Here is a 12,623-nt window from a genome sequence, read left to right on the forward strand (position 1 = left end):
CGTCAATCATAAGAGGCTACTAATCAGCTATAGAATACCAAAAGTTGCTATTACTTTACCCACCAAAGTGAGGAAGACATATTCTTACCCTATTGTGCCACTGTGGCCTTAGACCTTTCAAAAGAATAGCATAATTAGTGCTTATAATAAATGTCCTTGCAGTACTTTGTAGATGAAGAAGAGAACCATGTTCTGTAAGTAGATGTAATTAGTATTTGCCATGAAATAAATGGATTCAATTAACCAAAAACATACTATTGAGGGCAACATTAGAGCAACATGTCAACAAAATTAATTATGTACAGCTGTATTAAAATAAAAGATATTTCAATTTTACTGTTAAGGGTGGAATTTGGAATTGCCTAACCTGAAATCTTACCCAGGCTCTATTATGGAACTTTCACCTATTGCTAAAGTTAGTCCAGACTCATTTAGAAGGAAGTCCTTTATTATTTATAAATAACCCAGTCATGACTTTCATCATTAAAAAAAAAAGTCAAGTCTTCACTCCCAACTGGTTGAACTCTCACTAATGTAGGCTAAAGCTAATTAAAGTTTAATAAGTTTAACAAATGAAATGGTTACAGACAAAAAGAAATCATTAAAGTGCAGTTGAAAACTGTTAAGTTCCAATCAGGGCACACAATAAATTGGTGCTTCTTCTGCTGTTTCTTTCTCTGCTCTTGCAGATTCCCGTTGTAGAGTAGTTAATTATATGACAAATGGTGCCCTTGGCTTGGCATTTCAACAGAGAACTTCATTTTTAACATTTTTAAAGCTTTAAAAGTAAGAAAATTCAATTAGTGCTCCGAGAGCTAAATGCTAAATACACAGCAGTTTAGCTATGACATACATTTTAAGGCCTCCATTTAGACAATTACTTAAAATCTCATTATCCTCTTGACTCAGGGTGCTAGGTGTTTTCTTTTATCCTTTCTAAAACCAGATTATCTGTTTCAACTCACCAAAGCACATGATGAACTTAATACTCCCTTTTCAAGGAAAGTGGAACTTTGGTTATATAACACAGTGGTCATCAACAGGTAGTCCGTGGCCCACTGGTGGTCTGCAAAAAAATTTTGGTGGTCCACAGAGAAATGTCACTCCCAGAGCAACCCCTAAAGCAATTAATCCAGGCTGCACAGAAACACAAGTCTGCCCTGCCCACATGGCCTCGGGAACCCTCCCCGCCCACTCACTCCTTACCTGTCAAACTTGCCTGCTAAGTTGCTATTCCCCCCCGACCATCAGCTGTTCTGCTGTGCCATTCAGATTAGCTAGAAAGCAGGAAATCGTTGGAGCTAATCTTTAGATCTTCAGCTCTGCTTATCTCCCTTACAACTGAAGCTTCTATTATTCAGTGCAGATTCAGATAGCCAATGGCAGAAACACAGATCACTAAGTGAATCTGTGATTCTGTGAGCAACTCAATCTGCCTGCCTGCTTTGCCTGATTTTGGGTAAAAGTTGCTATTTTTTAATAAAAAAAATCAATATTTACATCAATATTTATAATATTTACATACATGACCAGCCAGTCACATGACCACCAAGTTAGGCCACACTCAAAAACCGGTTGTTAAGAAATTTGAATCCTACCCCTGCCTCTGTGTTTTTGTGTGTGTGTGTGTGTGTGTGTGTGTGTGTGCGCGCGCGTATATATGAGAGGGAGAGGGAGGTTAGATCACGTCTCTCTCTCTCTCTCCCACCAACATCAGCAAGCCACTATCAGTCAAAATTCATATTAGTGGTCCCCGGGATTTAAAATTATGAGTTTGGTGGTCCCTGAGATCCAAAAGGTTGGCGACCCCTGATATAACACATAAACTGCCTTCTCATTTTTGTTAAGGGAAATAATTTTCACAGAATAGGAAACCCTATATAAACACTTAGGGAAGCTGTTTTTCTCTCTGTATTTATTCTATTTATATGTTATTTGCTTCCTTTTAAAAGCATTCCCCCCCCCCCCAGAATAGGAGTACAATTTTTTCCTGTTTTAAATAAGTTTTCTCAGGGCAAGAATACAATTTGTTCCTGTTGTAAATAAAGTAAACTTAGTTATGTATACAAAGGAATAATTGGAAAAGAAATGTTTGACCAGTCTCAAAACAAATTTCCATGTGGTATAATTTAATGACATGTGATGTTGTCCAGGATTCTGGATACTAAATAAAAATGAGGTTTTATGTAAATTGAAAGCCATAAATATAATTCTTTCCTAAAGGATGAGCCTGAATGTAAAATTCTTTCTTCTTGAGAATAACAGAAAATTTTGAGTCCAAATCTTGTGTAATTCTCAGCCGCTCTTTCAATGAGACCAATCTTTGTGAGTCTTCCTATTACCATCCCAAATATATGTGCATGAGATATGTGTAAATGTTTATATACACTGCTCAAAAAAATAAAGGGAACACTTAAACAACACAATGTAACTTCAAGTCAATCACACTTTTGTGAAATCAAACTGTCCACTTAGGTAGCAACACTGATTGACAATCAATTTCACATGCTGTTGCGCAAATGGAATAGACAACAGGTGGAAAGCATAGGCAGCTAGCAAGACATCCCCAATAAAGGAGTGGTTCTGCAGGTGGTGACCATAGACCACGTCTCAGTTCCTATGCTTTCTGGCTGATGGTTTGGTCACTTTTGAATGCTGGCGGTGCTGTCACTAGTGGTAGCATGAGACGGAGTCTACAACCCACACAAGTGGCTCAGGTAGTGCAGCTCATCCAGGATGGCACATCAATGCGAACTGTGGCAAGAAGGTTTGCTGTGTCTGTCAGCGTAGGCCCCCTAAAGAAACGCCACCCCACACCATTACTGACCCACTGCCAAATCGGTCATGCTGGAGGATGTTGCAGGCAGCAGAACATTCTCCACGGCATCTCCAGACCCTCTCACATCTGCTCAGTGTGAACCTGCTTTCATCTGTGAAGAGCACAGGGCGCCAGTGGCGAATTTGCCAATCTTGGTGTTCTCTGGCAAATGCCAAACGTTCTTCACGGTGTTGGGCTGTAAGCCCAACCCCCACCTGTGGACGTCGGGCCCTCATACCACCTTCATGGAGTCTGTTTCTGATCGTTTGAGCAGCCACATGCACATTTGTGGCCTGCTAGAGGTCATTTTGCAGGGCTCTGGCAGTGCTCCTCCTGTCCCTCCTTGCACAAAGGCGGAGGTAGCAGTCCTGATGCTGGGTTGTTGCCCGCCTACGGCCTCCTCCACGTCTCCTGATGTACTGGCCTGTCTTCTGGTAGCACTTCCATGCTCTGGACACTACGCTGACAGACACAGCAAACCTTGCCACAAGCTCGCATTGATGTGCCATCCTGGATGAGCTGCACTACCTGAGCCACTTGTGTGGGTTGTAGACTCCGTCCCATGCTACCGCTAGAGTGAAAGCACCGCCAGCATTCAAGTGACCAAACCATCAGCCAGAAAGCATAGGAACTGAGAAGTGGTCTGTGGTCACCACTTGCAGAACCACTCCTTTATTGGGGATGTCTTGTTAACGGCCTATGCTTTCCACCTGTTGTCTATTCCATTTGCACAACAGCATGTGAAATTGATTGTCAGTGTTGCTACCTAAGTGGACAGTTTGATTTCACAAAAGTGTGATTGACTTAGAGTTACATTGTGTTGTTTAAGTGTTCCCTTTATTTTTTTGAGTGTATATTTTATGCTGAAAGGCACCAAAATTTCCATCATGACTACTGGCTTAAGAAGTGCGGATTCCCAGTTCCCTGATACTTCTAGGACTATCTTCTTACGTTCCCATAAGTGTCCATAGAATTTTGTTTTAAATGGCAGCCTCTTTCTAAGTGTTGTATGATTCCATATATAGATTAATAACTGTAGAGACTGAGGGAATAGTCTTGAAGGACAGGTGGATGAGATTCTTTCAAGACAATGGTCAGATAAGTGAAGCTACGTAGCACCTCTCAGTCACATGTTCACCAGTTAGTATATTTTGTCCTGTTTAAAATTGTTAACCCAGTGTGTGGGTTTTTTTTAACTTAGTGACCACTTCACTTAATAACTCTGTCATCAGTCCCAATTACAGTTGCTGAACAAGGACTCCCTGTACAATCCCTAGGCCCTTCCATCCCTAGATTACATGGTATAAAACAACATGCATAATGAAATGATTTAACATCCAATCTCTCTTGCAATCAAACTCACTATAACTCACTTTTCATTTTCTACTCCAGAGCCAGCCTTCACATTTCATCTCAAAAGCCCTGCAGAAGAAGAAGCACAGCTTAGCTGGATTCCCAAATGACATTAAAGAGAGCAACTCTTAACCTATTAGCTTATTGTTTTTAAAAAGGAGGGTACAGCTGAGAAGGCTAGCTTACAGGCATCTTCCCATTGGAACTCCTGGGAAGAGAAATTGTAGTATACCACCTTCTGCTGGATCATAACAGATGGGTAAAGCAGTTAGTCTCAGGTATATCTTGCCTAAAAGACACACAAAGTTTTGTAGGTGATAGCATCTTTCATTGCACTGGAAATCAGTTGCTAGTTAGTACCGCTCCTGCAACAATGACATACCATGCTATATTAGAGATCTATTATTCTGCAGATGATTTATAATCAATCAAGTGCTCTCACAGCCTTCATATACTTGAGGTTGACGAGGCATCCAATGGAAATGCCTTTTAATTGCATTGAGACCCCTCTGTTCTCCCCTTCTGAGAATAGATTGATTCATCAGACGAACTGAATGTTTATTTCTTTAGAGGTTTTTATATTGTATGTTAATCATCCTTCCACTTCATTATTGAATTACAATGTCCCATTTTTCCAACTTTACATTACTAAAGGTTATCTGATCTCCAGAGTGAAAATGATATCTTTTGACTATTACTGTTACTGTCACATGCTTCTTTAGGGTCATGATTACAGTCAGGCACGGAGATGGCACCGAAAGTCATTTTTAAAACTTCTCATTGTTTTTTCCTTATTTTTTCTCCGGCCACAGGAATTGTACCCTGCTTTTTGCATTCACAACGGGGGCTCTGATTTGGAGCGACTACCCACTGCCAGTACCTGTATGAATTTGTTAAAACTTCCAGAATTCTGTGATGAACACCTTATGCGGAGCAAGCTGCTTTATGCAATTGAATGTGCTGCTGGATTTGAGCTGAGTTGAATTGAAGCTGTGATGGAATGCTTTGCAGAGGAAGTAAATCAGTGCCTATTCCTTAAGCCACTCACACATACACATATCTAGCAGATTAAGAGAGGTCCATATAAATGTTTGCAACTCATTTTCCCATTGAATTATCCTCAAGTAGGTTTCCGTTTTAATGTGAGGCATTAACTGGCTGTCATTTTTTGGGAGTTCAAACCCCACTGAGATTTTCTGGATCAGATTCAAAAAGGAGCAGTTGCTAAGAGCTTTCCAAGAGGGAGCACCTTTGGGACAATGACATCTTCAAGAAAATAACCAAAGATGAAGGCTTTGTGCTGTTTGAACACAAACAATTCCACTAAGTGGCAATAAGTTGATGCAAGTATACTGCAGAGTAGTCGATGGGGAAGAAACAGGGTGATATTCCTGGAGAGGGAAAAGGAACGTTTGAAAACTGGCCTGCAACTCAAGTAATCTCACCTCTTTTGAAGAGGCAGAAATTGTTTACCATTTTTCCCAATTTATTTGCAAGTGGAAAAATAAATGTTTTTAGATGAAAGATTGAGAAATTTATTTGGCCTTTTAAAAAAAAGATTTTTATCTACCTGAATAAGTATGTCTGTTCTTCAGTCATTCTCCTAGCCAGTGTCACAGTCAGTTGCACAATGTTTCAAATAATGTAATTGTTTTTTCCTGATCTGTTCCATTGTTTCTCTGTGCCTGTAGCTTTGAAAAAGTCATATTACTTTAACATATACTATAAATAAAATGGTTATGACAGTAGGAAAGGAATTTGTGTAACAACTATTAAAATAAATTTGTATAAAAGAATCAGGCTTCCTTCTTTGTAGCTGAAAGCTTGCAGGTGTTTTCATTTTCTCTTTCATTTACTCTACCTGGAATGCAATTGGTGAAAAATATTTTATATGTTCTATCAACAGGACAGAGGATGAGGGGGTAGGGATACTTGATTGCATTTGATTGCCAAAAGAAATACTTAAGATAAAAAGAAATAATTCAGAATTGATAATCACACGTAATCAATCTTTCTCATGTGCAATTGTCACTTTTTTAAAGAAAAAAATGATACAATTGGGTCCCTAAAGCATTAACTGGCAGAATCAAGTATGTCCTTTTGGGGCAGTGAAAGAGACTTTGGAACTATTGATCTGAGGGGACCCTCAGCTGGTAGTCTCCAAACTTAAAAGCAATTTTACTGCTGAAGAAGCTCCTAACTTTAATTATTAGCAGTAAACAGCAATATATTTTCAATGTGCAAAAGGGGTCTGAATGGTTTGAAGATGTTTGCTAGTATTAGTATAAAAATGTATAATTTCATGACTTGGATACAAAATGAAGTGTTAAAATGCTATTTGTAGTTTCCTTGTACAGAAATAAAACGATTTTCTTTTTCGTTTTGCTCCAAGCTGCTTCATTTATGTTAACTGTTACAATTCTATTTTTTCACAATTGTCTTTTTTCATTTAAATACATAAAGTATATATTACAGATAACCCTTTTCTAAAATACAATATCTGACAAGAAACTCAACATTTTAAAAATATTATTTTATAATATATTATTTTATAATCTACAGCATTAAATATTTTAAAGCTTTTTGCAGAACTGTATTCTTCTGTTGATTAAAACTATTCTGTTAATCGAAAATATAAACTTTTATATTGTGCAATGCAATTTATTATAGAAATTCAACTGAGTTAGAAGCAAAAGATGAAATTAAGTTGGGAGGGCAATATAGAAAGTTAGCACCCACCCTTCTGCTAGAAGAATGAAATATTCTAGGAAATATTAAAAAGGCAGAATATTTCTCCTAAAAGACAAATTTAAAAAATCTTAAAAGGAAACAGAAACAAAAGAGCTCAGCCCATTGCCCCCAGCAAATATTTTGGTGCCAGCTTGTCTACAAGACAAAAAGACTGGGCCAGTCTATTGTTCAGGGCAAAGCCATTCAGCTACAATAGGAAATTGCCCTTCATTGCTTCACCCAAGATTCAACTAAGCCTGGGACCCAAGACACCCTACAAAGCTAAGACTCACGCCCTCTGAGAATCTGACAGATAATAGGATACATTTCTTGCATAGGAACAGGAAGCTCAAAGGCAAGGCCCAAAAGAAGGTATACATACGCACGCGCACACATCTCTCTCTCTCCATGTGGTCAGTTACCCAGGACTTCAAACCTATGTGATCCTGTCCACCATTAAGCCAGCCTTCCAAGCAGCCTCCATGTTTCCAGTGTGTGTATCTCCACTTGGAATTGAACCTAGATGGACATTTCTTCCAACAGCAGAAAACACAGTATCAAGTAATATTTAACACTTTTTGGGGACTGTAGGAAGTTAACACCCACCCCACTCCTAGAAAATTGAAATATTCTAGGAAATATTAAAAAGGCAGAATATTTCCTGTAAAAAGAATAGAAACTCCAGAGGCAGAGACTCACCCCCACCTTTGCTTATGGGTGGGCCATTAAGGCCTGGGCCAGAATACTTTACATAACAAAGATCTCCAGGTAAAGCTACAGCAATTGCTCAAAAGCCCTTTCAGTGCATCCAGCAAGGCTCAGCCAAGCCTGGAACTCAGGACAGCTTACAGAGTTGCCCCTGCATGGCCCCATGGGAGCTTGGCAACCAATTAGAAACAAGCTTCAATTCAAATCCCAACAAAGGTTATAAAATCCAGGCACTCTCAGCACCTCAGCCATTTTTGTTTTCTTGATCTCTTCCTTCACCTTGATGATCACATGATCATCCTTCCTTTTCACTCTGGAGCTCCAGAGGCCATTAAACCTTCCAAACAGCCTCCATGTTTCCAGTGTTTTTTTCCCCACTTGGAACTGAACCCAGAAGGGTATTTCTACCAATAGAAGCAAGGGCAAACCCTAGAAAGCTGCAGGGATTAATCGAGGCAGCCGCCGTGACTTAAAAGGCGCACACAATAATTTTAAAAAATATTTTCTCCCGCTCTCCTGGGCTTGTCGCCATCCTTTCCATGAGATGCTATTTTCGAGGCAGCCACTAGGGGGCAAGCGCAGCACTAACTTCCCCCAAGAGGAGGCGGGAAGGCTGGTAAACATTCGGACAACTTATTCCAGAACCTTCCGGAACGTTGAGGCCGTGACGAAATTCCTCGGCGGGTGTCTCCCTACCTCCCCTTCCTCGGAAGTAAGTTAACATAGAGACGCGTAGTTTAGAGTGACTCGCCCCATGACTTCAGGGGAATTTCCGGATCCAAAACCACTCTTGCTTTCCCACACCCGCCCTCCTTTGTTGCTGTTTCCTTCCAGCCTTCTCGTGGAGGAAGTGAAACCGGGAAGAAATCCCAGATTTCCTCACAGCTGTGACCCGGGAACAGACCCGTAAACAAGTTCCGGCCCAGAGCGGTGGGCTTCTTTCTAATGAAGCCCTTCCTTTCTGTGGCGCGAGGAATCCTAGCGGCAGAGCGAGGTAGCGGCCCTCCTCGCTCCTCATAGGCCTAAGGTGAGGAGGAAGGTTCAAGCAGCCCTGTTATCCTCATCTCTCCGGCCCTTTCTCAGTTGACCTCCAAAGTGTCGCTCTCAGCCCACCTCGAGCTTTTTGAAACACGTGTCAGTCCCGGAAAAGGCGCCTCGGGCCCTCTCTTTGCGGGAATTTCCCCAGAAAGGGGTGGAACCTCTTGTCCCGGAAGTCCTCGGCTGTTTATACATATACACCCCTCTTGGTATTTTTCTTTTTATTAACTCGCTCTATAAACGCGCGGAACAATTAAGGACGGGGGTTCTTCCGCTGTCTGCGCGTGACGCACTTCCTGTTTGCGGCCCTGCCAGAAGCTGTGGAACTGCTGTTGCTGCTACTGCTCAGCGGGAAGTCAGGCGAGCTCCGAGAGCTAGAAGAAAAAGAAGAGGTCGGGGTGCGGCTGTCTCTGCTCGCAAAAGGGGAAACGAGCGGGTGAGCGCGGAGGAGGCCAAAGGCGGGAAAAACAGTTACGGGTTGTCACCAATTCAGCGCCCGCGGGGGGGTAAGGTGGGGGGGCGCTGTGGTGAGGTGGGGGCGGTGTTGTGAGGTGGGGGGCGATCCCACAGGGAAATTGGGGGGGTCGTCTCTCAGCAACGGGTTTGCGTCGCCCTCCCCACCCCGCCCTTTTTCCACCTTTGGCTCGTCCTCTCTGCGGATTGGCCAAAGCGCGCCGCGCGCTGTGGAAAGGAGGAGAGTAGTCGTCTGCAATACAAGGGGTTTTTTTTCGGGGGTGCGGGGGGAGGATTAGTGACGTCCCGCCCTGCTTGCCTTCGGTGGGAAAACTTGGGAGGAGGCCGGCGCTTGCCTTTCTTCGTCTTGGATGCTTGCCTTAGCGCCAGGTGTTTTTCTTGCCGTTCTCTCCCTTCCCTTCTGTGCGGCGTTGCCTTTGGCCTCAAGGCGCTAAGTGGGCAAGAAACCGGGGGCTCTCTCGAGAAGCACAAAAAGGCCTTGGCCTGCAGGTGGGAGTCCGCCGGAACAGAGTTTTTTCCGAATAGGGTGCCTTTAAAGACGGCTGGGCTTCGACCCAGGAACTCTCCAGCCGACATGGGGTGGGAAACTCTGGGATTAAAGTTTAAAAGTGCCGAGATTGAAAAAAATACGGACCTGGAAGGAAAAAGATGGCCACGAAGAATAATTGAAATGCCAGTACTGATTCACCTATGGCTAAATTATATTATAAATACATAAATTATATATTTTAATTAATTCACCGATGGTGAAATAAAAAGGGCCAAGATTGGAAAATATGGACCTGGAAGATTATAGGACAATTGGGTTAATGATGGCCATGAATAATTGAAATATCAGTATGGGTGAATTAATTAGAAATATATAATTTATATAGAACAACCAGTTAGTAGTAAATGGTGGAACGTTTGCTTGTCAGAGAATTCTGGGAGTTGAAGTCCACACCTCTTGAAAGAGGCACAGGTTGGAAAATGTTGCTTCAGGACCGTCCTTTATAAATGGGTGAAGAAGGGAGCTAGGGTGCTGCAAACAAACAAACGGTTGTCTTATTTCAAGGGAAAGATGTTGAGGCAGATAAAATAATGCCAAGTATCCATTCTTTTGGGAGTAGGAGGTACTTTTTAAATTTCAACTGCTTTGTTTTTAAATGAAGTGGTTCACCTTGGGGTAATGTGGGTGGAAAGTTTGGGGTGGCTCAGGATTTGTTGGTAGGCCACAGGCAGCTGATCACAGGAGCACAACAAGGATTCAGTGCTATTGCAACAAGGTAATGCGATGGTGTGTGGAATTTATTGCTGATAGCAGTGTTTCTGTGCGTTGCCCAATGAAGTGGAGGAAGGGAACTTTCTGTCCTTTTTACTCTAGCCAGGGTTAGTTTTTGTTCTTTGTCGTAAAAATTTCTATTGTTATAAGAAGTCATCAGCCAGAAATGATTCTATAACACTTTGTCTATTATGAATTGATAGCTAACTTTTTTTCCAAACCAGTAAATGGTTTTAGCTGAAATGGGAAAGAACTATAAATTTGCCTCACACATCATACACATAGAATATTCACATATCATGCACATAATTATTATTACATTGAATGTATCTTTTAAAAATATCAATGATAGAAATTCAGAGAATAGCTGGCCATTAAATTTCCTCGAAGTAGGAAGGAAATATTTTGTAGACAGGATTTAATGAGTTTTAATGCTAGATGTTTGTTTTATAGATAATATTACAACATTTCAGCTAACACTACAATTTCAGTAAATAATCTGGAAGAAAAAATGTACAGCTAATCCTTAATTTATGACCACAATTGAGGCCAAAATTTCTGTTGCTAAGTGAAACATTTGTTAAGTGAATTTTGCCCCATTTTACAACCTTTCTTGCCACAGTTAAGTGAATCACTGCAGTTGTTAAATTAGTAACACCATTGTTTAATGAATCTGGCTTCCCCGTTGACTTTGCTTGTCAAATGGTTGCAAAAGGGGATCACATGACCCCAGGACACTGCAAGTAGAAGTATATAAAAGTCAGTTTTTAAGCGTCTGGTCTGAATTTGGTCATGTGACTATGGGGATGCTGCAGTTGTTGTAAGTGTGAGAAATGATAAGTCAGCGCTATGTTGAATGGTCACTAGATGAACTGTTGTAAATTGAGGACTACCTGTATAAGTATTAAAAAATCTTCCTGTGTATTAAAAATACCCACATCCATCTCTATTCTGTCTAATAACTCTTGACTGTAATTGTTCTAAATAATACTTTGTTTAGTATCTTCATAAAGATTCTGAATGATGCCATTTGTCCACATGGAATGAAATATGCTGATGACATTCAGTTGTCTGACTTTGCCTTGGGCTACTCAGATAATCCCAGCAAGTTCCTCTCTATCTGGATGCTGTAGGGGCCTGCATAGAGAAGAATGGACTTTAGCTCAGTAAAGTGAGTCCAGCTAGCTATGGGATTTTAGCTCACCTGTAGCTGGAATTGGAGATTTTGCACCTTTGCTTCTGGGGGCGTTTACAGTCCCCCACTCAGAACCAGTGTACACTTTGGGCAGCCTTCTGGGTTCACAGTTCCAACTCAAGGAGTAGAAGACATTTGTGGTCAGGTAGGTCTTCGCACAACTCTATCTTGTGCTCTGGTTGTGCTTGTTTCTGGAGCATGTTAGTCATCTCTCATTTTGGGTAGTGCTTTTTAGGGGTTGTTCTTGAAAGCTGTCTGGAAGCTGTATTGGTCCAGCGGTCTTCTCTGAGGGTTTTTTTTTCTTTTCAGTTGTTATACCAATATCTTCACGGTTCACAGACTTTATGCACTCTTTGTGATGGATATTAGTCATCTCATAGTAAAGGTATGCATGGTAGAAAAAATTAGTATGAAATTCCAGATTCTGCAGTTTTTTTTTCCTGCTAATTAAAGAAGTTTCAGTCAATTAGAGTCTTTTTATTGAAAAAAGATATAATTACCATTTGTAGGAGGCATATATAGCTTCTTCTCCCAGGTTGTTCTAGAAAATTTTTTAGCCTTTTGCAGATTGAATTTTCAAAAGGGTACAGAGGAGGGCACAACTAGTACAACATTCTTTTTCAATCTAAGATGTAATGTTAGAGAATATGTTAGCAGTTCATAATTCTGTTATTTTAAAATTATATGGAATAGTAAACTAATATTCCATGGAAAATAGAATTTGCAGGACCAATGGATTTTCAGGACCAGGAATTGTATAATTATTAATCTATGCTCTGAAGAAACTTTACATTCATATCTTCTTTGTTTTTGGTCATGTAACTTTTGAAACAATGAATCATGTCTGATTTTGATGTAACAGAAGTAAATGACAATTTGTGCAATGGTCATTCATCTGCATTGCTATATTGCTTCTTTGCCTTCAGCAGCTACTATTTTGTAGTGTATCATCCTTCCAGATGTCCATAGATATTTTGTGTAGTCTTCGCTCCCATAGCCCTTTTCTTAACCATCATTTTGCCTTTTAATAGCTATTCCTTCTGTTT

General features: G+C 40.8%; 2 protein-coding genes across 19 annotated transcripts in view; both read left to right on the forward strand.

The window, feature by feature from the left end:
* UBE3C (ubiquitin protein ligase E3C) overlaps positions 1–6,549 on the forward strand; it is a 74,789-nt gene extending 68,240 nt beyond the window's left edge. For both annotated transcript variants that reach the window (XM_026718311.2, XM_087918105.1), the window contains exon 23: positions 4,984–6,549. In XM_026718311.2, coding sequence (XP_026574096.1) covers positions 4,984–5,154 — 171 coding nt within the window. In that variant the 3' untranslated portion in view covers positions 5,155–6,549. The remainder of the gene's footprint in view (positions 1–4,983) is intronic.
* A 1,660-nt stretch (positions 6,550–8,209) lies between these two features.
* The window catches only part of DNAJB6 (DnaJ heat shock protein family (Hsp40) member B6), a 63,798-nt gene continuing 59,384 nt past the window's right edge, over positions 8,210–12,623 (forward strand). For 4 of the 17 annotated variants that reach the window (XM_026718314.2, XM_026718315.2, XM_087918113.1 and 1 more), the window contains exon 1: positions 8,930–9,083. The gene's annotated coding sequence lies outside the window, so the exon portion shown is untranslated. Of the gene's footprint in view, positions 8,322–8,358; positions 8,637–8,929; positions 9,084–9,332; positions 9,611–12,623 lie in introns of those variants that run through there. The other 13 variants (XM_087918106.1, XM_087918109.1, XM_087918114.1 and 10 more) reach the window with 9 other exon arrangements.

This window comes from Pseudonaja textilis, chromosome Z (genome assembly GCF_049901715.1).
Source record: "Pseudonaja textilis isolate UNSWEBS1 chromosome Z, rPseTex1.2, whole genome shotgun sequence".
NCBI lineage: Eukaryota > Metazoa > Chordata > Lepidosauria > Squamata > Elapidae > Pseudonaja > Pseudonaja textilis.